Source organism: Temnothorax curvispinosus, unplaced genomic scaffold (genome assembly GCF_003070985.1).
Source record: "Temnothorax curvispinosus isolate PA1 unplaced genomic scaffold, ASM307098v1 QBEX01015619.1, whole genome shotgun sequence".
Taxonomy (NCBI): Eukaryota; Metazoa; Arthropoda; class Insecta; order Hymenoptera; family Formicidae; genus Temnothorax; species Temnothorax curvispinosus.
Window position 1 is genome coordinate 674 of NW_020225399.1, and position 26,100 is coordinate 26,773.

Here is a 26,100-nt window from a genome sequence, read left to right on the forward strand (position 1 = left end):
CGTAGAAATTATTCTTGAAATTATTATTTATTTAAGGCGGAAGAAAGAAATATTTAAAAATAATTAAGACAATAGAAAATTAGCTAAGTTACCGTTAAAGCTAATCGACGGTTTGATTCTTATCGAGTTCTTATCTGTTTGAGTTTCTTTGATTAATTTACATATCATAAACAATAGACGATATGATACGCGACATAGGAGATATAGAAGAACAAGAAGAAGACGTTGGTGTACACGACGAAGGTAGTAATCCGTTGGGGTTGAAGTAACCCGGGTTGATCGGGTTAGGTTGGTTGGGTGTGAGACGCGAAGGCGGTTGATTCCCCAGGACGGGGAAGGAAGGCTTTGGTTGGCTTAGGCATGGCCGTGTTTTTCTTGCCGCGGATCATTAGGACGATTAGGGTTCCTACGAAAAGGGGGAAACAGATTAGCACCAGTGATCTTCTTGCGGCCCGCCCGCTTTTCTTAAACGGGATTTCGCGAGAGTCCTCTAACCGTCGGTCTCTTTTTACCTGATAATTATTTGATTGTAATACGTAATAAATATTGTAGTACAAATCTGATAATATTAGTCCAGTTATTGTGATTACAGTTATTGTGATGTCGTAATAGACGTAGCTATTAAATAATGTTAGCTTTGAATCTCTCTAATATTTATACAGTGATTGAAACAATCTTTTAAATTTTTAGAAGATCCTGTATCTAATAAAATTTAATTCAAGTTTTAAATATAAGTTACATATGGATATGTGTGATCGTACGTTTTGTCGTGATTCGAATTACATGCAAAGTTTGGAAAAATATTTTTATTATCTATAATTATTTGCTTCGAGGATATGGAAAATATACAAGGAAAAAATTATCGCAAAACATTTTCTGAGTAACCAGATTGAAAAAATGACTTCAAAGAGTTCATTAAAGTTCGTAAAGTACGACGTATATTTTTGTTTCAGGAGACAGATTACTCGACATACTGTGTGATGTATGCGGTGACCGTAGTTCTGGAAAACACTACGGCATCTACAGCTGCGACGGTAATATTAATTAATAATATATTATTTGTAAAAAAAAGATAAATCTTTACGCAATATTCTTTACGAAACTTGCTTATTATGTGCGTAGCAGGAACAATTATTTGATGAATTAATCAAAAGGATATATTAAACTTAAATGTTAGAATAAACCAAGAGGAGAATAATGATATCTCTCTGATTCAATTTCTTCGTAAAAATTTTAATCAAGACACTTAAAAAAGATTAAATATAAAGAAATTAAAAGAGTAAATTTGCTTCTTTTTATATCAATTAACTTAATTAAATTTTTCTCATTAACGTGTTGTTATAGATATCTGAAAATAGCTTAACGATAAATTGATCAAATTTTCGAATTGAATGATCAGTATCTATTATGTCATATCGTTAGACAAATTTTTTGTTGTTATCAGGTTGTTCGGGATTTTTCAAGCGAAGTATACACAGCAATCGGGAGTACATCTGCAAAGCCCAGGGTGCCAAGAAAGGACGTTGTCCGATCGACAAGACCCATAGGAATCAATGTCGTGCTTGTCGTCTCGCTAAGTGCTTCGAAGCTAACATGAACAAGGACGGTAAGTTCTACGAGTGGTATTAATGTTACCAATATAATATGACGAATTGATCAATATGACAAGTTATTTTTGTGTTATTTTATAAGATTATGCATTTGTTCGACTATATTAAACTTGTATTTACCAGACATAGCTGATTACTTTGCTCGATTTAAATTTTTATTTTAGTACAATTAGTATCGATAATTTTTTCTAAAAATATTATTAATTACGAAGTATTCAATCATTAGAATATGAATTATTTGACCGTTGCGGAACGAAATCACGAATGCACTTCACAATTACTAGGTTTTTTTATCCAGAACTTATATATATCTTTCGAGGCATTTCTTCAATAAATTGAATAAATCAAGCTTGATATTATTTAATACAATCATTACCTTTTAAGTTTACATTTCCGAAAATTTTGTCAAGATTTATATCTTGATATATTTTAAAAGCCATTAAATTGACTATTTTTTCTAAATTTCATGTACTCCCCTATTTTTCAATAAGGGATATTATTTAGAATATAATTTAAATTTCTGGTATTTTATATTTTCATATTTGATATTTTTTGTCTGGTATTTTACGTATACAAATACATAAGATTTTCTTCAAGATTCGTAGTTTATCTTTCGAGATATATCTCAATGCGCCATACTGTTGACATAAGAATATATTTGTCAACTACGAATGACTGCGGAAATCGTTTCATCGAGTCTCCCGTATTTTCGCGAAAGACCGCAAATAAACCGCGAAGAAATCGACTGTAACTATCGGTGGTCAACCAGACTCTCCTAAATAAACCTCCGCGAACAAAGCGTTGACCGCGGCCGAACAGTTCACGCATTATCAGTGGAAAGCTGGCGTGACGGAATCGATACCAATGAACAAGATGCCAATGCTGTGGCAAAAATTTCAGGTGTTAATGCGTCATCTCGGATTGAATATTATTTTGTTTGTGTTACGCAATATTATATGGGAAACTCGAGTGTGGGCTTACTAACCGTGAAGGTGCCATAAATGGATCCGCACTGTCATGCGACGTTTCGATTTTTCGGTGACGTCTCATTTGATCGACGTCACGTTTCTTAGGGCAAGCACTTTTGACATTTAATATATTAACTTGTATTTATTCGGGCACAAAACGGAATCTTTTGAAATAGAATCTAAAATGGGGACAAACACACACACACTGCACAAAATGAAATGTTTTAAAACTCCGAATCCTTTAAACTGCTTATTTTCCTTTTCGCGAGCTCTCTTTTTATAGACGGATTTTTTAAATAAATTCTATTCATTCTGTGCAACAGATTATTTACACTTTTTGTCTTTTTCCAAACTATTCCAAAATGAATAAATAAAGAAGGAAAAGAGAGAAATCATAGAGTAGCAAAATTCGTGCACTATCATTTTTCCAAGAGTAATATTTAAAAAATTTGTAATAGCATTTTGAAGCATCAAACAATAATTATCAGCTTCGATAGAAGCTAACCACGTTCTCTTAATGGCTACTTGAAGGCGTATAAATCATTTATATAGGCGAAACGGAAAACACAAGCGAATTATGTTAATGTATCCGAGTTATTTCTCGGTTCAGCGACGATATTTAGAAATGAGCGAGCTTGATCTTCCGCGCGGAAGTTACATGGACGGGCTAGGTGTACACGGGTCGATGTTCCTCGCCATCGACGGCGATATAACCAGCGGTGGAGGCTCGTTTTCTGGGACGCTTAGCGGGGGCTGGATTCTATGCGAAGGTGGAGAGAGGTAGCGGCGAGATGGAAAGAGAAAAGGTGGATGGGATGGGACTCGCGGCAGGGTGGAAGGGAGAGAGGGTGGGAGGGGGGAGGGAGGGAGGGAGGGGGCGATACGAGACCGCTTGGCAGGGATGAGGGTGCTCAGGGTGTCGGGGGTGTTTAATGCAGGACGGGTGCTCCGGTTCCCAGCGGTTGTCGAGGCTCCAGACGCGAGTAAGAGAGGAGATTCAATTAGTGGCAGAGCTTCCTAACGTTAAGGAGACTCCACACGGGGGTTGAAACACCAGGTCTTCCTCGTCCCGCCCCGCCTGCTTCCTCTTGCCGCCACCTTCATCCGCGAACACACTTGTACACGCTAACGCTCTCCCACGTCGTTCTCTCCGCCTCTGTATCGAAATTACTCGTACTTTGTTGGCGGAGTTAATTAGACGCCGTGATTAATTGCTGATGTATAGCCAGGACAGCAGAATGGCGTCGTTGCACTCTTTGTTTCGTATAGATAACTTAATTCCACGGCTTTTCTTTTTCCTACATATAATATACGCATAATAATTCAATGGCGATGACAGTATTCGTCGAAATATTTGCTAAAATAAAGTGTTATAATAAAACTTTAATAAATCATTTATCCACTTTACGTATCTATAAATCTGTATCTATAAAAGTTACTATTAAAGAAAATAATTAAACTGTTTTGATGTTAACTGCACATATTCTCCTCTAAATTTTTTTGTAAATACTTTTTGATCTACGGATATTAATTATTGAATCTATGAATCGCGGGGTTTATAAGAAAATGTAAAGAATTGTAGATATAATTAATGTTAATATATAGATACACAGAAAAATATATTTTTTTGTAACGAAATCATGTATTCTATTCAGATTATTAATAACAAAAGTCTGGTCGCGGCTGACCAAGTCAAGACTGTTCTACTAACTTTTTCAAATGTCTGACACCACGCGGTGCGTTACTACTGATTACATTCTCAGAGTTTTGTGCACATAAAAATTTTGAATAACTTATCTGTACGCAACAATATAATATACCTTTGTTACATTTACTTAAAAATTTAGCACATAATCTTGAAGAATTAAATGAGTTTATCGTTCGATGCTTTCGTCAAATAATATATGTATATTTTTCGAAAACCCATCTAGTACACGGAAATAAAATTTATTTTCACCACATATTTTATATCAAATGGCGTAATAGCCAGATCTTGAACCAGTTTGTCTAACATGTAAATTATTCGATATATATAAATATTAAATGAGAATATGAAATTAAATAACGACACAAAGAGCTGAATTTATTTCGTTCGAGAAATCAAATTCTTTAAAAACAATTAGAAAAAAAAGAAATTGTGGTATATAAAACTCAGCCCTTAATAGTGTAAAAGTGCTTAGATGATGATGCATAATTAGTCGAAGTATCTATAATATATTCTCAGAAAAACCGTATCGTTTTATAAACGCTTTATAAACGTGAAAGTATAACTAGAACAGCCGCTCATGTCCGATGAACGTTGAAATCGCGGCGCCGAGCCTCGAAAAACGTTGTGAAGAGCCCATAAGATGTAGGTGACCACTCGGAATACGCGCTATACATTATGTACGTGGTACTCGGCGCATCGCGAAGCTCCGTGACGCCGCAGGCGCGCAATCATCCGCTCGCTGACAACCCCGAAACCTCCAACGCACTCACACCCGGTCCACGTAATCGACGCGCTTTCCTCTTTCCACGAAAATTCGTTCCCGCCTACGATATTATCCGTCTGTGTTGGCGCACCGTGTCGCGCCGGCAAAATGCCGCCCTCTCACCCCTGACTGCGATTTCGCGCACGCACACGTACAGATATATGTATATGTATATGTATTACGCGGAATATGGCGTTAAACGACGTCGGAAGATTACCGAGCGGCTTACCATGGCGGATTTGTAATTCTTAACGATCGTCAGGGCTCGCGAAAGGAAGAAATGGACTGTCGTTGGTAATGTTTCTAATGTTAACACTTTGCGCTTTAACTGCATATTATTCTTACAATTTCGTCAAATTGCCGAAGATATGTGATTTGATGTTTTGAAAAATCATTACGAATATATTTAGTCAGAATCTTAAGTTATCGGAGCAGCCAAACCAGAACGTGTTAATATTAATCACTTACAAAGTTTTTATATCCGGAGAAGAGAGTTGGTCTTTCTTTAAGTTCTTACATCTTAAAAACATCCACCGGAAAAGAATTAAACATTTTATGAAACTATGAAAGCAAGAAGAAGAAATTTGTGAGTATTGTATTACGATTGTACAAACGATATTAAATTTATTATCTTATGTTACAATTTCACAATGTTTTATAAGTAAAAAGTCTTTAGAATATGCTCACAATGTGTATATCGCTAAATTCTATTAAAAATGTATACATTAACATATTTTAATAATCTTAAATTTTCAATATTATATGTATTTTTCTTTATTGCAAAATTCTAAAACGGATTATTATAAAAATCATGATTGTGTACAAAATGTACTTTCCGCTCTTTGAAAATATGCGTTAACTGTTTAATAGTATTGATATTTAAAAATTATGGTTAGTATCCTTAGATTATGAAAGAACACATTGACACACATAAACGAAAAGTTGAATTAAAGAACTATTAAGCTTTTATCGGAGTCATGTTACATACATCCATTCCATTTCTTATTTTTTATTTCTTTTTATTCATTTTCAGCTATTTTTTAAATCATCCAAATTTCTTGTCAAATTTTACTTAAGTCACATTGCGAAGTTATCCTAAGTTGTCAAAGCACGCAACCATAACGATTTTCCTCCAGTTACATACCTTGTTAAAAAGTTAAACGAAAAGCGGGAGACCAGAAGATGATGACTCTCCAATGAAATTCTACGCTCCACGACTTTTCCCGGAACCATACGGTCAACATCATTTCTAGAGTACACACATTCAGATCCACCAATACATTTGGATCCGCAAACTTTGCCTCGTTTCATGCCCAATCGATCGCAGCCCGCTACTTCAAACTTTAAATCTCTTTGTCTCCGTTCATAATTCGGAAGAACCCTTTCTAAAAGTATCAAGCACTTTGAACCGGAATTAAATCGAAGCCTTTGCCCCTTTCGATAATTATAGATTGGAATTATTCGAGCGTTTTCGGAGTACGAAGTTCAACGTCTAACAATCGCAGTGATATTAAAAATAATCCATCTAGCTATGGATGTTGAGTAAGTAGCCTGAATGCAATTAAAGTATCAGTTCTTCTTATAAACAAATCTCATTTGTCGCGTAGCAAATTATTGCATGTAAATGCACAGAAAGAAATACGATCGTCAGTTTGTAAAATAAATAATTTTGAAAGTAAAAATATATATTCAAGCGTATATACGTGGAAAAATGAGTGGAAAAATTGAAATAATAAATAAGTCACTCTCGTTATATGCAAAATAATATAGGAAAGTCAAAGGCCAAAATACGAACAATAAAGAAAGTATAATTAAAGTAATAGTTTAATTATATAGTTTATTCTCCAATGGTTAAGGAAAAATTAACCTCAGAATATTTTGTTTACAATTATCTGACGTAAAAACGATCCTAATGGGTTCAATTTTCTCGGATATTAAACAGTTATAATGACAAATTACATTGTCCAATGATATTTTATACGAGTTTACTTCCGCATTTGTTTCTATAAAATATCATATCGTCCTTAATCGAAGTTAAAAACTGTAAACACATTATTTGAGACTCTAAAAGCTTTTTTCTAAAGCTCCTTTTATATCCAAGTGTCCAATTGCGCAAGGTATAATGCCGCAGCATATTCTCTAAAAATCCGAAGGTCTCGCGAGTCGCACGCGAAAGCGTTTTATACTGGCGAATGACACTCGAGCACGATTCGAGAAAAATAGAAAAAGAAAAGGATAAAGCGAAATACGCCGAAGAGGAACAGAGAAGAGCATATAGGTACGAAAACAGGATCGGTCAAAGGGGGGAAATGTGGCAGATGTAAAATATCTTGATTCCCCCCAAATATTCAAAGCTCAAAACGGTCTCAAAATGAATTTTGTAAGCTTAAATAAATTTCAATTTCATAAAAAAATATATTTATTGGTGCCACCATTTTTACTAAACAGATTTCTATTTGTATAAAGCCAGTATAAAGCAGTAAAAAGAAATGATGCTTTTTGTCTTACTGAACAAAAGGATCTTAACGCTTTTTACGCTAACATGCACGTTTTTAAATTAATACACGCATTGTATTATCTTTGTATAAGAATACAATAGTGAGAAGATAAATTTTATTTAGAAAAGAACTTTATCTTTATAGAGATATCCACTACGATAATTTTGCAAACTTTCGGATTCAAAAACGCTTGTGGATGTGAAGTTCTACTTGTTCTCGTTGCCAGTGCTATTTAACAAACATACAAAAAGTTGTCCCCTAAAAATTGTTTCGGAACCTCGTAATATTTTTGGCCGGCCCTGGACGAGGTCGAGGGGTAGTGACAGCACACAGGGGGAGTCGCGTGGGAGTGGACGGCTGGTAACGCAACGAAGCGAGGCGTGCCGTACACGCGACGGGCAGCATCAATCCATCCACATAAACGGTAAACGGTAAAGCGGGCCTGGAACAGAGCGAGGGGTACAGTGGGCGTCGTAAATGTTTTCTCGCCGCTGAACAGACACCCCTCGAAAGTACGCGTGCGTTCAAATGTTCACGAATCAAGAACACTTCCAACGAAATGAAGAATAGACAAAACACGTGGAGAGCATTAAGTTGATGTCATAGCATGCGTTATATTTGGGAAGCAAAATGTTTCAAATTTATTATCAGTAATTGTAGGGTAAAAAACACTGAGAGAAAATTAATAAGCGTCCTCAATCTTTTATTACTATTTCAAAAAAGCGACGGTCTTGAATGAGATATTCATCTCTCTGTAAATCGTATATGCGATTGTGCCTTTGTCTTTAATATTAATTAAAATAATAATAATAATAATAATAGAGAATTTTCATCTCGTGTTGAAATTTTCTCGGGTATGTAAAATTTACCTCGAACAACTTAGTTTTAGAAGCATCTAGCGCACGATACGATGCGTTTTATTGAAACTTACTCCAGTAATGGGATGATGCATTTATGATGCTCACTGTACGCGGGAAGAGAAGGCGATAAGGGAGAGAAGGAGAGGAACGGTGGAGAACGCGGGGCGCGTTCTCCCTCGCGTGATATGAGCGCGATGTGTGCGGACGAAACGGGTCGTTGCGCTAAGCCGGGCTTTGATCGTCACCTGTCATCATACCAACGCGCCCCGGAGGAACTGCAGCGAACGCCCGCGCCGGTCCCGGCGTTCCCGGCCGTCTCTGGCTCGGCATAAACGCGAGAATTACATCCGCGAGTTATCACGGTCTCTCTCGCCCCGTGTCGTGTCACGAGTTACGGACGGTTCTCGAGCCGCGCGCGAGGCGGAAATACGTCTGACCGCTTCTCCGTCGGATATTCTTCCGAATGGACGTAAAATGTCAAGCTGCTTTGTCACGTTTAATCCTTTTCTACTTTTAACGACATGACATTAACGACATGACATTAACGATATGTTCTCATATAAAATTTACATTTACTTTCTTTCTATCAAAAATCATAAATATTTCTTAGAGTTATTAGATAAATTATTAGACAGACATAAGTATCTCTTTTGATGGATGTCACTTTAAATGGTAACTCTTGCGTGATAAAAATCGCGAAAAATAAATTTGTGATATTTTATGTATACCAGGCACAAACGTATTTTCTTTATCTTTTTTGTTTGAGATAGAAGCTAAAAGAAACACGAATGGAACAGAATAATGTTCATTTTTGATAGTTTCAGAAAATTATTTACAATTTTATTTTAAGTTCAATGAAATTTTAATTATACATTTACCCCTTTTCTAAAATTCAATGCATAAACTCTTTTAATTTTGGCATTTTTATTACAAAACGTATTGGAGTTGATTTGTCACAAGTTTTTTTAGTTTTACGTAGTTTTCTCTCTCTCTCACTCGCTTCTCCCTTTCTTTTTCACTTTTTTCGCTTCTTATTTATATATTTGCTTATTATATTTTTATATTCTGTCTTAGGATACGTGAAAATATTCCGGTAAATCGAAGAAATAGTTAATTAAACGTTTACGTCGCATAAACGTACGAGGTACAAAAGCCCTATCTTTATGCATATGTATTTTATATTAGACACGGACTGATCTGATTTCACGGAATTTTGATTTATGAGATTGGTCGAGGGAAGGTGTTAACAGTAAGCGACGTTACATACGGATCGCATACGGTTTGTAACGTATGCAGATACACGTGTGACAGCATGCATATGATTTTCCGAACAATATAAGCGATGCAAGTGAAAACAGATCCTATCTGTCCGGCCAATAATCCGTGCATACAGGGTGATTATCTTCATCTGTTTGATAAATGTTGGATAAAGTTATACAAATTTTTCCTAACTATAACAAGTAATTTGTAAAATAATCATACGATTATATTATCAGGCAGCATAAAATACAGTTTTACTGTAGGTTTTAATTCCATTCATTATCTTATTACTGTCCCGTGAAAATTATATGTTTAAGATCAAAATTTGACGGATATACATTTTATGAAAATTCTAAACTTTTCTTTATACTAAAAGGAACGACACTGTTAAATTTTAAATGATGAAATTTAAATCAATACCTTGAGTTAAATAAGATTTTGTTATTTTTAACTACCATGTGTGAAATTTATTATTTTAACATAAAACAGTATTATTTTAACTCCATTGGTTTATAGTTAAATTAACGTTGTTTTTTTAAATTAATTACATATTGAGTAGAAGCAGTGGCGACATATAGAAATTAAAAACGAATCAAATTGATATAATTTGACACTACGAATTTAACAGTGAACATTAGCAGCTTTCAAGTAACAGTATTTCTTCTTGTATCAAGCTCGAGCGGTATCGAAATCAAGCTAATGGTGCTTAAATTAGAAATAAAAAGATATCGATACTTTCAAGAATGTTTGCATTGGATTAAAATAGCCATTGCTAGTCCATCTCGCCCTCTTAACGCATATCCCGCGAATCAGTACGAGAGTCTCCCCATATAGTCTTAACACGTGTATCACACCCGTTCGACACGCGTGCGATTCGCGAATCTCCTCCGACGGCAACGACGTTGACGGTTGCCGACGGTGGAGGACCGTGGAGGATGATGGCGATGGTGGTGCGTCGTCGCGTCCGTGTGTATCAACCCCATTCACTCGGGGATTAGCCTTCGAGATCGCTGACTGCTGAAATGTTCACAGATCGGTTTACCGTTTAGCAGGATAGAGAGTGTGAGCCCCGTGATCCGTGGCCCGTGTGAGCACCGTGTGTGCCCTACGCACACGCACGCACGAACGCAGGGCATACCATAGCGCACGCGTTGTAGTACGATGTTAAAACGGAAGCTACCCCGTGTGTGCCGTACCTCACCACGCGCTCGTATCTCCAATGCGTGGTACGCGTATGTACGTGTGTTTAAGCGTGCAGAGAAGGCGCCTACGCCTACGCCGCTCCACTCCGCTGTGGGAACTCGCATTGTGGACTACACGTGCCGGCTGGAGTATTACGGTGGCCCTGTGTGTTTATAGGTGCACGATAAGATGATATGTGTGTGTGTATCTATGTATGTATGCATGAGCGAGAAGAGGCGGTGAGATAGAAAGAGAGAGAGAGAGAGAGAAAGAAACACAGCGGAATCACGAGATGAAAAGCGAACAGGGCGCGGTCCATTCCAGCGCATGCGATTCTAATCCCCGCCGCCGTGCCCATGTCCATTCGCCGGCCGGATACGCACGTACTCTCGAAAATCGCCCGTCTAAGCCGTTGACGCGCGAAAAAACTTGGGAGGGGGGGGTTACGACAGCACAATATCTAACTTACTTCTTTAAAGACTCGGGCAGAGATCTGGGTCGGAATTTTCTTTCGATCAAAATTCATACCGATATAATTTTGCATTATATAAGCACATTTTATAATCGTTTGTAGGACGCTAAGATATAAAACGAAATAATTTCCGTCTTAGTCAGTACCAAACACCAGTTACATTACATCAATGTTATAATGTAACTGATGCTCTGGGATCATTTTATTTGGAGAAAATTGTAAGAACAAACTTGAATCCAAAATTTAGAAGATGCCAGTAAACTAGAAAAGTATACATAATTGCAACGATTGCATTCGATTTTCAATCAATCTTCGCGTGAGGCTAAGAGATCAATTTGTCCCGTTCGTTTCTCCATGCCAAGAGCTTTTCCCTTGACGCACATTCGTTTCCGCTTCGCAGAACTTAAGCCGCTCAGCTATAAAGCTCTGTATTTGAGCAGCGATGCGTGCAGAGCGACAAAATGTTCCTCCTTGATCGCGAGATGCTGTGCAAAGCGAGGCGCTTTTGTGCGAAAAAGGCGAGCTTATAATGGACGTGCCATGGCTGCGAAAAAACAGATCGTTTTTCGTCTTTTTCGCGGCAGACTCGACGAAGCTGATCAAATTAAGACTAAAACCTATGTTACTCGAACGATATTTACGTATCTTATACGCGCGCGAACACAAAAATGTAAGAAAAATATACTGCGTTTTTAACTTGACATCGCGATTTCTTCCAAGATGAAATTTGTCTGAGATTCATTAGCTTTCGTAACTTTTATCTTTTTAAATCGTAATATCTAAATTACAATTGAGATCCAAGATATTTAAATTGGTAAATATCTTGGATCTTGGTACTTTGATCCCAAAAAAACGACCATTCAAAACATATGAGCTCAAAAATATTTATTTATATACATCTTTAAAGCCCTATCAAAATTTTATAATTATGTCAACATTATACATATTTTTAATGAAATTCCCGTTTTAACTCTAATAAAGAAAGAACTGTTTTCTTATCACTAATTATTCTAAATTACATTAATGTCCATTTCTGTCAATACAGGTTAATTTTAGTCTTGGTTTAATTTATCTTTCATTTTCTTCCAACTCTATGAATTAGAATAAAATATAAAGTAAAAGTTAAACCGAGATTCTCTCAAAGTTAATCTGCATTTGCATACGATCAGTTTGCAAACTTGTCATAAATATACAGATGTATACAGATGATATATCAGTCTTGAAGGGTAATACTGCTACTGCATCGAGCATAGAAAATCATTGTTTGTAAAGTAAACAAGTCTTTTCATTGGGCGCGTTTTTCCGGCAAGGGAGCTCACCGTTGAAAGAACAATTACTCCAGGAAAATAATAATATTTGTACCTGTTACGATGTGCACGGCCAATTTGGTCGATAAAGCAAACAACCCCGAAGCGAATTTCGCATTGCTTCTTTTTGCTACGTACACGCGTGTCTGCGCATATAAAACTGCTGCTTCGATTCGAAAAAAAACATCTCTTTTTTACGTATCTCAACTTGCTTATTGACGACGTTTCGTAATGGTAAGATTTTAAAAGAGTTAAGAAGCACGTATTTCTATATAATGATGACATCTCGAAGATGAATTGTTACTGTTATTGGATTACCAAAAAACTTCTCTACCGTTTATAGAACAAAACGAAATTTCAGTATACAAGATCATAATAGACGTACAGACATAGTTACAAAAAATTTGATAAAAATAACAGCAATTAATAAAATAACAAAAAATTAGCATTTGCTTAGGATAAAACACTTTATTTCATACACTGCGGTGAAAGTTAAAAAATTCTTACATTATTGATAATTTTTTATTATCTATGACAAAACTAATTTACTATTTATTTTGCCAGGCAATTAAACTTCTTCAAAATTGTCAAGAGAATTCGATTCGATTTCCCGATTATATTTATTAGTAATAATTGAATGAATAACAAGGAACTGTTGATGATGAAATTAACAAGTGACAAGTTATAAAAAGGGGAGACAAGTAAAAAGTTTTCGCAACGTATCCTATATTTATTCCATATCCTATCCTATATATTGTTTTAGTTTTAGTTTGAGACTGCGTTTTAAGACCGAGGATATATACTGACGCGTGGTTTGCTAGGGCGAAGAATAGTACATAAAATTCACACAAATAATATTATAAGGCCATCAAGATCCAGTTCTGATCGTAAAGATGTTTCCTCTAATTAATAGTAAAAAGGAGCTTTGACAGTTCAACGCGATATAAGCTAACGTTATATCGTTATCGTTATAACGTTATATCAACCTTTAATTTTTTATTAGTTTCTTTAATATGTTGACAATTGAGCCAGCGAACATTTTTGTCATTTAAAACGTGCGAGCAATGTCAGGAAATTTTTAAATATATTTATCATTAATATACGTTGATATATTACACTGTAAAAAAAATTTGTAAAATTACAACTATTATAGTGGGTAGTTTTGAGACCCACTATAATAGTTGTAATTTAAAAAAATTACAGTTCGGAAGGAAAAAGTAATTTTGTATTACAATTACACAAATTAAAGATGTGTGGAAATTTACACCTATTATAGTGGGTCTCAAAATTACCCACTATAATAGTTGTAATTTTACAAAATTTTTTTACAGTGTAGATAAAAATATATGGATCTTTAAAGAAGAAAATTAAAAAATGATTATTATGAAAGATAAATAAGTAAAAGAATAATAATGTAACATTTTTTATTAGAAGAAAACATCAATATCGTATCAGAATCCCTCTAAAGAATCTATAAAAAAACGATCTAAAGAAACGTATCGATAAATAAAAACAACCTAAAATATAATGCATTGCGATTAGGCAGCGAGTCGCGCAATAGCTGGCATGTTAAGAGAACATGCTAAGTCTTAAACAATTAATATACCACTTTTCAAGGAAATTGGATGCTGGCGATTAAAACGGCGACGTCCTGATGCGAGAAGAAATTGCCGTTGCGCCAGTGGCGAAGTATCTCTCGACGGGGCGATGCGTGATAAAGGGGAGATATTGCGACGCCAGTGCGAACGTGGGAATCCGCGGCTGCTATCCGCTCAGCCTCATTAATGATGATGTGCTTGCCACCCAGTTGCAGCTCTCGCTTCGCCATCTCGCTCTATCTGTCTTCCTCCCCTACAGCGTCCTCTGCTTCCTCCGCTCCCTCTTTCTCTCTCTCTCTCTCTCTCTCTCTCTCTCTCACACTCACTCTCTCTCTCTCTAGATTTGTAGCCACGCTCGAAAGATCGAGCTCTGTGGAAGCTGACGCCCGGCCAGCTACCACATCCGATCTACACCACCCTCTTTCATCCGCGATTCACCCCCTCTTCCCTCTCGACCTCTTGTTCGCCTCTCCTCCCCCTCAACGGGTCACGGGATATACAGCTCTCGTACATCTCGAACGACCTACAACGCGCGTTACACCCCGAATTCAATTCCGCGCAACCTGCGCCCACTTTTTCGCTCCCACCGTTAAGTCCATCGCCGATATTATTGATAGGCGTTTTCTAGATGCGGACCTTCGATCGCTGAAGGGCGAGGGTGCATAAGGATACTTTTCATTGAGCTTCAGAAAGAGTTGAGAGCACTTATTCATCATTACCGACTCTTAAAAACGTTAATTGTGCGACTTTTTCTGTACTCTTTTCCGTAAAAAAGCAAAAAAAGTGTAGCATAAAGTACATTTGAAAAGTACGCAAGTAGAAGCTTCAGTCGTAACATCTCATCGAAGAGCTTCATGATACAATCGCGAAGCGATCTGTCAGACGTCAAAAGTAATATAATTACGTCATAACTGGTGTTTAGCAGTGCAACATGAGCGCGGACCGAGGAAACCGAAACCCCACGCGATTATGTCGTCGGAGAAGCAACATCAGCAACAGTCGCCGATTGTCACGCAATTGTCTCCTCATTCTGCGGCCCCGGTGCACAATGATCGATTAAGACCGGCACTCGCTCCCCCGTATGTTCTCTCGCCGCACAGGTGTGTAACGTTTGTATTTTTAATTGATTGCTTTAATCGCGTTTTAAATTAAGATATTTCTCTTAGTATAAAAAACACATATCGGTATATGACAGTACTGACGAGTGATAGAAAAATCATAAGAAGTAATCGATTAACGGATGTTTGTGTTAGATATTGAAAGAAGCGAACTGATTATTCCGATTAACGTCTTATTAGGGTGCTAATCCACTACCGCATTAATGGCAGATTCTATGATCAATCTGATGTTGACATTTTCTTAATGAAAAAGTGTCTAAATAGTTTTTATATAATTGGCTAATGAATATAACAAAATAGAAATTGATATTCTTTATATGCAAATCTTTAAAAGATTCTTAATTTTTTGGTCAAAATTATTTCTTGCAAATAAGCGAAGATTCAAGTATTTCATTCGCTATTTGATCTTATCAGCAGACTAAACGTAAATGAAAGAATTTTTATTAGTTAGAAAAATTCATGAAGATTCAAGAAATATAGATTGCCGATTATAATCGCATTGATTCGAATTCTTGGAGAACTATACGAAAGACTAGGTATCGCAGAGCATTAGATTGTAAAGGGTTAACACCTAAAAATTACAAACGCACATCACAAATCTATCGAAAAAAAAATCGTGATAAATAATCGTTCCCTGCGTTAATTTCATCGACAAAAAACCTGACTTCAGAATTGATCTGAGAATTTAACCGACAAAGCGTTAATGCGGTGGTGGGTGAGACACCCCCGTGTAGCTACGGAAGATGATAAAATTTCATGAAGCGACACAGACTCTTCGTGAAGTAGTTAAGGGTTGTTACTGTAGAAGGTTAAGGTGCGACCAAAGATTCACGCCTTACCCACGACCGATGGCGCTGGTACAGAAACCGCCGGAGGAATCACCGTCCCCCGTACCGCTGATCCTACCGCACCCTCGCACGACCACGACCCTCTATCAGGCGGCCACGACTGTCTCCCTAGCGCCGCAGCCTCCCCTTCTGCAGATACTAATGTCCGCCGAGGAATGTCAGGTAAGTAATTCAGCTTAATTCAGCTCGCCCCCACCTCTCTTTTCATTCCTGCAAACTTAATAAAGGCGGGTTCGCTCCGCTCAGTTTTCTGCCTCGCGGTGTCTAAACGGGCAAATTACACGCGGGGATTATTATTAACGTCAACCTCTCTCGACGACAATGGAGACAATACTTTTGCCTCGCGGATGTCAATTATTGGCTTTTATTACGTATGCGATAAATGTATTATTTAGCCTGGAAACAAGCGCCTGGTTTTTTTGTGCATAAATAGTCTAGATTTTTTACATCCTAATTAAAAGTTATTGTTATTAAATTACATATTGCATATTTTTTATTGTTCTATAATTTACTAGAATTTGAGGATGTTATTAATTACATATTGCATATTTTTACTTGTTCTATAATTTATTGGTATTTGAGGATAATATGTACATGAGATTTACTCAACAATTTCTGAAAAGAGCAAGGAGAAACCAAAAAATATTTAAAAAGCGAAAGAAGCACATAAAAATTATAATACTGTGACATAGGCTTTATCTTTTTAATACTCGGATGTAAAATTTATCTCAGGCGCTCGTTCAGCGCTGCGTTAATATTAAAATCGAAAAAGTAAAAATAGCAAAATCGAGTGATGATAAGGGAAATAGAAATAGAATCATCTTCAATTAAATAAATTGTACATTATAAACGCAATGTATAAAAACTGTATTGTTATAGCGTTTTTGCGAAAGAGAACGTAATTTCTTTTTCCCCAATGTTTATTTCACAGAGGTAGATTTACCGATCATTTATCTACCTACCGTACACTTCGCCATTTGTTATATGTCACTTTGCATTCTTTTCTTTTTGTGAGAAAAGTTTCGTGCTCTCGTTGTACAAATTACCGCCTCGCTTTGCCGTAAGGAACTGGTTTGGAACGCGCGATTGCAACCTACGGCGGAATATCCGATGGAGCAGATGGAGACGGAGACGAGTCGGAGTCCGACGGGCACCATACAGAGCTTCAGCCCGACCTGGGAGATGCTGCAGGTACTTTTCGCTACTTTCGTCGCGTGTCTTCTTTTCTTCTTAATCGTTTCGTACCGCGTGTCGCGTCATTTAATCATTAACACAGGAGACGACGGCCCGACTGCTATTCATGGCTGTCAGATGGGTGCGTTGCCTGCCTCCTTTTCAAGCGATATCGAAGGACGATCAGCTGTTGCTGCTAGAACGTTCCTGGACGCAGCTGTTCCTCCTGCACTTGGCGCAATGGTCCGTCTCCTGGGACATCACCGCGCTCCTCGAGGACGAGCAAGTGCGCAGCAGACTACCCACGGACGACAATCCGACGAATCAGGAGCTCGTCCTTATTCAGGTTCTTACTCTTTCGTTCGTAGCAAGCTTTTTTCTTCACTATTAAATTCGTGCCAAATTATACTCAATTTGAGTTTTTTTTAACCATTCCTATAGGTCGCCACTGTTTCTACTCAATATATCGTTAATTTAACTAATGTTAATTTGACTAAACCAGTGGAGTTCAAATAATACTGTTTTGTGTTAAATTTCGACACACATGGTAGTTAAAAATAACTACTGTAAGTATTGGTTTAAATTCCATCCTTTAATATTTAACAGTGTTGGCATAGAAAAAAAAGCCGGAATTATTATCTTGTTGTTTCCAGTTTGTTATTTGTCCGGCTCGCATTAAAATCCCCAATAACAAAGACTAGACTATAACGCGTCGATTTAATTCAACGTTATCGCCCCTATCTTTCCCTCATGTTGCGAAATATGGATGTGCAAACGCCGACGAGATTTTGTTTATTTGAGAAGATGAATTGTTACCGTTTCTCGATTTTGGCGAGTGTTTTTCTGTAATCTCCCCCGCAGATTCGTTTCAAAGTTCGTTTCAATGGAGTATTCTCTTGCGTTCTAGGCTATAATATGCCGATTCAGGCAACTGTCCCCCGATTTCGGCGAGTGTGGCTGCATGAAGGCAGTGGCTCTGTTTACGCCAGGTAAAGAGCGTCGTTAAACTAATTGTCATACCAGCGTAAATGCGGCACATAGATTATTTCTGAACGATAAACCTAGCGCTCGTTGCAAAACCATCGAAGGCGCGAATTCAGTTACTCAATATAATGTCATCGTTATTGATTTTACATTATTATTAGTATTCTCATTATTTATTTCAAATTATTCGTAATACATTACTTCTCTAGTCTAAGAAATAACTCTTTGAAATTCTTAGATAATTATTAATCGCATCATTTTTGAAGTGTTGATCGCATTTACTCTTGTGTCATAATTATCTTCAATCAATTCTGCCTCGCTTATCAATCGAACGCGTGATCTCTCTTTGTAAATCGCAGAGACAGTGGGCCTGCACGCGGTCCAGCCTATTGAGATACTGCAGGATCAGGCGCAACGTATTTTAGTGGATTACACGAGGTCGCGGTATCCGCAGCAACCCGGTAGAATCGGCAGGTTGATGATTTTAGTCGGATACCTGAGGTGTGTTTCTTCCAAGACCGTCGAGCGCCTGTTCTTTCACGAGACCATCGGGGAGATACCTATCTCGCGCTTGCTAGTCGACATGTACCAAATGGAGAAGTATATCAACTGAAGCGAATTTTGCATATCGTATATGTACGCGCTGTACGCGTCATAAGTGTGTCAGGACCACAGCGAGCTCGCAGCTTTCCAAAACTCTTCCGATTCTCTCTTTCTCTTTCTCTCTCTCTCTCTGTATAGAAACAACAGAATAGAACAAGAGAAAAGTTTTCGAAATCTGTAGTAGCACGAATTTCCTTTCCGCTTCTCCCTCTCGATTATGTAGTATACCGTTAATATCCGACGCGGAAGATAGAGTTTACTGTTTTATCAAATTATATAAGATGAAATTTCTACACCATTGCTGTTAAAGAAACAATTGCTCTTTTATCGGTAATTTTTATAGAACGCACCGTAAAGTGTTTGGTTGTCCCGTTGATTGAATTTGTTATTTATTTTTTCTTATTTTTAATAATGTAATTAAAATAACATTGTATATTCTTGTGAAAATACATTCGCATTTAATTGCTTTTGTTAATGCTTTTACAATAAACGTGCTCGAATTTATCCACTTTTTATTACATATTATATTTTAATGTAGTTTTAAGTAAAAATACAATACCCAAATATATTCAAGAAAATGTGAAAAGTGATTAAACATGTATGTTTCTGACGACACTAGGCATTCTACTCACAAAGGCCCTCGTACTATAGTATCCACTATACTATCGCATTTCTAAGTAAAGTTTATGTCATTGCTTATACAATATATCAAACAGTCGTTTTTCTTTTATGCATGATCCAAATAAAAAAGAACGACGAAATAAAATTTGCACATGGAGCGTTTACTTCAATTCATGTATCCCGATGAAATGAAGAAAGAAGTAATAGAATTACATGCACTTTTCGTATATTCGAGCTTCGGATTAATGTAGATCGCAAAAGACTTGATGAAAAAGATCATTTTTCTGCTGTATCGTTCAAGCATTTGTTTATAAACCTGAGTTTTCTTAAAATAGAATAATAATCTATTATAAATCCGTATATATTATTTGGAATAATAACTATTTTCTATCCACACAACTTTTAGAGTATTTCATACAGTAGATGAAATGCAATTGACTGTAAAACCGTTTCGAAAATTGTGCTCGAGGAAATAATCGAGAATCTGTAATGTACCATATGTCCCTCTCTGTGATCCCCCTTGAGTAAAGAATTATTGTACCAATTCGATTTGTTAAATAATAATGATGCGTGGAATAAATATCATATATGTATTGCATCAGCATAATTGTAAGTTACACGATAAAAATAACGTAGGCAACAAAAGTATCGCAATACAATTATTATAGTAAAAAAAAGTATTGTATAACAATGTAAAAAGTGTGGTATAATAATGGTGCTCTAATTTTTTTTATATCATTGCTTTGGCAAAAAAATAAGTTTATTCATAAGATTTGCTCGAATTCAGTGCTGAATTATTATTACGAGTGGCAACGTCAAACAAAATCGGATGAAAAAGATGTATCATAAAGTGAAGTTGTACTCCACAATATAATTGTTATATTCTCAAATTCTTTTGTTAATAGAATTATTAAATTTGTTATACATTTACGTAAAAGATATTATAGCATACAGAATAAGCTGTGTTCTGTATTAATAAATGTCTCATACAAATATACATCTGTAATATTTTATTCTAAGGTATTAAACTTTGTCGATATTATACCAAACAAAAGATCTTTTATTATAATCTCTAAAGTATATCACCTGTGCACAATATACGAAATTAATATACAGTATACATATACATATAGTATTATATTGTATACATAATATTAAATATATGTATATATACACGAATATAATACAGTTATATGTTTTTAACAGTGATGAAATAATTTATTGTGATTAATATTATAAAATAATTCATTTATAATTATAATCTTTATAACGCATTTTAAGGTAAAGTCTTTATTGAATTGTTATTGTCAAATAGAGAGTATTTTAATTATTTTCTTAATCTCAATATTTTATTTTTACTTTTTAATGTGAATAGTTGCCTTTGCTTCGTTATTGAACGTTATTGACGGCTACGGTGGCTGTTCGTAATAAAAATGCATTATACTATATCTGCATTGTAATACATAATGTGCTAAACGATGATTTTTAAAATTTATACACCAAAGAATCAATTAGCAGTCGATTTCATTCTCCTTTCCTAATGAAAACAATAAATCACATATAAATCAGAATAATGTGATTTCTTGATTTATTTCAAATCTCTGTTACTAATTAATCATGCATCTTTTGCCTTTAATATAGAAGGAATTGAAATTAAAGCTTTCTAAGTGATCTATAGAAATCAAGCTGAAAGCAAGTACCTATTCTTTCAATGTGTATATCTCTAAATATAAAAGTGTTTTAAATTCAAAATAAAGTTGATACATTTTTTATAAAGATTAATATTGATAAAAATTCTTTTTGGTAATATTATTGTAGAAGATTTTTATATTAAATTATTTTAAAAACAACTATATAGATACATAGATTGATATAGGTTCTGTATGTATTATGTTATCGCTAGCTTCATTTGTTCAATTTTAAAAATTGGATTGATCAACAATCGTAACTCAAAGAATTTTATAACATCGATAAGTATTGTACAGTTGTTTTATCTACATGCAGTACTACATTTATCGAAGATACATCTCTCATTTTTCGTAGAGGGCATCACTTGCTTGTAACAACGATATATAGGCTTCTTCGATCACAAATTTCGGTAACTTATCGGCATTAGTCAATGAACTATAAATGTTTATTGACTAATGTTTATACCATCTCATTAACACATACCTGGATAAAATTGTAAATTTTTTCTTGTTTAATATATGAAAAGAGATTAGATTATAATGAATTATATTAATTAGAATTATATTAGTTATAAATTTGGCTTTAAACACTAAATTCTGCCGATTGAATTAATCACCTGTTAAGTTAACCAGGATTTTAATTGGTCCAAATTATTCATAACGAGGATTTTACAACTTTTAAACTTTTTTCAGAAAGCGCCCTTAATCTTTAAACCAAAAATGTATTTTACATTTTTCTGTGCAATAAATTTTACTTATCTGCAGACAAACTTTAAAAGCTTCATCTGTAGGGATTTGATTTTTTTTTATATTATGCAAAAAAAGAACCGAAATTTGTAGATAAGATTGAACAACGTTAAGCATGAACCGGTCGATGATAATTTATCGAGCAATCGGTTGCAAACTCACTCTGCACACGTGAAACGTACAATAGTTGCAGTTTTCAGATGATTATATCGTTTTGATCTACAATTTAATTTTTTTTTTGTAAACCACTCAGAAAGCTCTACTTCCCAACCCCTCTGCACTAAGTACAGAGAAAGAACGATCATCGATGACAGAGCTCTCGAACAAGTCGGGAGCTCGTGTCGTTCTCACGCTCAGAGAAGAGGGCTGTAACTCCTCATCATGGTTACATCAACTCCCATGTTAGGGAGGGAGAATGAGATCAACTCCTACAGAACTGATCCTGTGAAGTATGATCTTAAATTTCGTATGCCATCATGCCCATATATATATTGTCGATGACGGTATTTTAAACACGAGTAACATTTAGTCATCATAGCCCTCTATTAACGAAATTGACAACTAACCCGTCCGTTCACATAAGTAGAATTCAAGGCTGACTATTTTTCTACAGTTCTGAAGTGAAGATAACTCTAAGGCGCAGACATCATGTTAGAAACGTATTGTTACGTATTGCATCTTGAAAATATATCAAGTAAGATATACAGAATAAATGATGTGAGATCCAAAAAAATACCTCAATAAAAAAAATTCTGACTCACCGACTCGATGCGCAACGAGCGGAGTTATTCATCAGCAACGTAGCTAAGGTGAAACTGTAACATACGAACATAATTAAAATTAAAGAAACATTTAAAATAATCAATATATTTCAAAAGATAATTCTTATTTGCTTCTAATTCGTCTTTCAATGTAAACGTGATATTTAATAATTTAGTAATATAATTATCTAAAAGATCTTTACAAAAGTAAAATTTTATATAATTTTTCTGTCTAATTATTTCTAACTAATCGAGATAACACAATTCGAATAAATGGAAAAGAATTATTAATTTATTATGAATTATGAATTATTAATTATAAAAATAAGAGATGATACTCACCCCAAGGTTGCTCCGCCGGTGCCCGATGTCTCTCTCGGACCTCCTCCTCCTCTCAGGACGTCAGGCCTCCCCCTCTCGCCGCACAGGACACAGGACACTCGCGAGAAACACTCGCGGATAATAAACTACAATCGCGCGCGGACTATCTATCAGTAAATGTCTTTCGCGCGATACTGTACGGCACAATTACTTTCGCCTCGACGACGACGTCTCCGCCTCGAGCGAGCGCGACACATTTATTCCGACAAACATTTGATACTTGATACACTTGCACATTATTGAGCACGTACTCGCGTAGTCGATTATTTCCGCGGCCCGCGAAACGAAGAGCAGGTGTGCCAATCGTAGAAATGAATAACACAGCACGGAGCACGGCGACGGGCACGCGCGGAGCACGGACACTTATTCACAACTGTACGAAATTTATCGGGAGAGTAATCGAATGATTTCCGCAGGTACTCCGAGTGTCGAAGAAAACAAGCGGCAAGGCCGCACGCCGACAAGAACAATCGATCGCACGTCGACTTCGAAGGTACGCTGTTTCAACGTTCAACGGTCGCGCCTAGTATGGCGTCTGGTATGCCGCTGCCTGCGCCGCGCCGCGCGTCGGCGGCTTGGAGCAGGCGAACGTGATTGGCCAGATCCGGGGGCTCGACTCGCGAGCCAATCACGTTCGACGTCTCGCCCGACCGTGCGGCGGCAGCGGCCGAGCTGGGCCGAGCGGCGCGCGCGAGTGCCGCTGGCCGCGGCCGCAAGTTAATACGTGTCACGTGACGCGTTCAACGGCTGTGCAAGACGTTGTCGTGTAATTCTTTTATCGTGAACGAAAAGAAATCCGCGTATCAAGTGTTGCAAAGTAAACGTACGCCGAATATTTCGTTTCTTCTTGTGTCGACTGAAACGAGTGGGATGCCGTCGCTGGGCGAAATTAACGCCGACTGCCGTGCTGGACGCCGTACGTGTGTCATCCTCTCGGCTGTGATTTGGCGGGTCTCCTGCAGTGCTCCGTGATCGATGAGTATATAAATTTTACACGAGAAATAAATGTTTCGAAGCGCGGTACATCCGAATCTTAATAGAATCGTTGTCCCGCGTGTGGCAGTGAAACGATAACCTCGAAATTCGCGTCTCTTGCCTCCGTTTCGATTACTACTTCGAATGAGTGAATCGCGCGGGAAGATGCTTCAATGAATAGCTTGAACCTCTTGTTAATTGCGGTAATTAATAATCATTCGAGTGATTGAAGAGAACGATCGCGAACGAGGGAGCGAGCTTGCTTCGAAACGCGTATGAACGTCGAGAGTGCGAACAAGCAAGCTCAAATATGCGTCCACGATTACAATTCCGTTTTTCGTTAAAGAGCAGGCACGTAATTCGCTCGTTCACGTGGTTCGTCACGTAAATGTTTCAAATTTATTTGTACGTGTGCTCCTTTATTTCTTTACTTTACCGAAAATTTACGTTAAATTGTATCGTTAGTAAAAATTTATTCGCGATCGTTCTCGCAGCGCGGTGATCGCGCGTATACCATAAAATACAATGAACCGTCGCCGCCGAGATACTTAAAAATTATAAAACGTTCTCTCTCTTACTTGTTCCCCAAATATTTATTCGTTTTGCTCACAAAATTTTCCATAACGATCGCCTATTGTATCGCATTTCGTGCTCTTGTCTTGCAGATTTATATATATTTAGATATAAAACTTATAACTTATAATTCTTAGAATTAAGTAGAATTTCCTGAGTAATTCATTTATATTAAACTCTAAAAAACAACGTTCCATTATAATAGCAATTAAATGAAAGCGGGTTTTAATTCTGGCATTTCGAGGAGTCCACACGGGGAGAGGAAATGCGCATTCTCTTTTTCTCTTTCTCTTTCTCTGTCTCTCTTATACTTTACATAAGAGTACATCGCGATAGCTCTCCTATACTCTTAAGCTTACGCGATTTATAATTCGTGATTTGCAGTTCGCTATTCGTATGAGATAAATGGACTGCAGATTTACGAAGTTCGCAACAGAGAGAAGCCCGAGAGTGCTCAGGATTTTTCAGAGTTTTTTCTTATTCGCATTCGTTGCTCACCAACCGATTTACCAGTAAAGCGATTTTTAAACAAATTCAAAGGACGTAAATCATGAATCAATGAATTTATGTTGTGATATATGTTGTGATGTACTTTTTTACATATGCAGAAAAATTAATAAGTAACGAGGAAAAAATGGGGTTTTGGCAGTTAAACGCAGTTATTAACGTGTTCTTTTGATATTCATAGTCTGCAAAATAATCGGTCCAGAAATAAAAGAGAAATAAAATCAAATTGCCAAAACCAGTCCAGAGAACGTGAGGTCGTCTCATTACGTCATTTGAAGACTACGAATATTAGTAAAATTTTGCTAGTATTATCTCGTGAAAATTACACTATCTTTAACTATTCAATCACTTAATGCTCGTCGGAGAGCGTGCGACTATTTAATTATCTGTCAACGCTTCGTTGAAGATGGCTCAAAGTAGAGCCGAAACGTAGAATTTATAACTTTGTATTGCTAATTAAATGTTACGTAACGTTAACTTGCGTATAACTTACTGTATTTAACTATCAAAGCTTTTTCCTTGTTACTTGTTAATTTCAAGAGTCTTTACTTAATTATCCATTCATTTGAATATACGGAGTAGTCCATTATGGATTATACCTCGGGGTTATACCCAATCGATTAAACTAATTATTTTTATTTTTAATATGTAGTCGATTAGATCAATCGAATTTTTATTGATTTTATATTCACGGAAGACGCCTTCTCTCGTGTAGATTAAATGACGCAACAATCAGTTTAAAGGAAAACCCAAGCACTTGTTCGATAAAAACATTTTGCTCGGTCAATTTGGCGAATTTCTCTAAAGCTAGAGTGTATTTTATATCTCGTGCGAATAATGATTATTATAAGTTAGTTTATTCTGTTTTTAGTACAAAAGGAGATTGTTCATATCG

General features: G+C 36.4%; 1 protein-coding gene and 1 non-coding gene across 2 annotated transcripts; one reads left to right on the forward strand and one right to left on the reverse strand.

Moving 5' to 3' along the window:
- Nucleotides 1-182: 182 nt before the first annotated feature.
- On the forward strand, nucleotides 183-20,570 carry LOC112465892 (nuclear receptor subfamily 2 group E member 1-like). The gene is made up of 9 exons (XM_025033663.1): nucleotides 183-243; nucleotides 954-1,034; nucleotides 1,445-1,606; nucleotides 15,149-15,326; nucleotides 16,150-16,354; nucleotides 17,258-17,383; nucleotides 17,469-17,711; nucleotides 18,273-18,354; nucleotides 18,709-20,570. Exons 1-9 carry the CDS (start codon nucleotides 183-185, stop codon nucleotides 18,960-18,962), a joined length of 1,392 nt encoding a protein of 463 aa, XP_024889431.1. The 3' UTR covers nucleotides 18,963-20,570.
- A 1,682-nt stretch (nucleotides 20,571-22,252) lies between these two features.
- On the reverse strand, nucleotides 22,253-22,467 carry LOC112465893. The gene has a single exon (XR_003042082.1). It is a non-coding gene; the product is annotated as a small nucleolar RNA U3 (small nucleolar RNA).
- Between the last annotated feature and the right edge of the window lie 3,633 nt (nucleotides 22,468-26,100).

Bases quoted from the DNA above. Each gene is read 5' to 3' on its own strand.
- LOC112465892 (XM_025033663.1), top strand. From the start codon at position 183: ATGATACGCGACATAGGAGATATAGAAGAACAAGAAGAAGACGTTGGT. The intron at 244-953 runs GTAGTAATCCGT...TTTTTGTTTCAG, and splicing joins CGTTGGTGTACACGACGAAG to GAGACAGATTACTCGACATA. The intron at 17,712-18,272 runs GTTCTTACTCTT...CTTGCGTTCTAG, and splicing joins AGGAGCTCGTCCTTATTCAG to GCTATAATATGCCGATTCAG.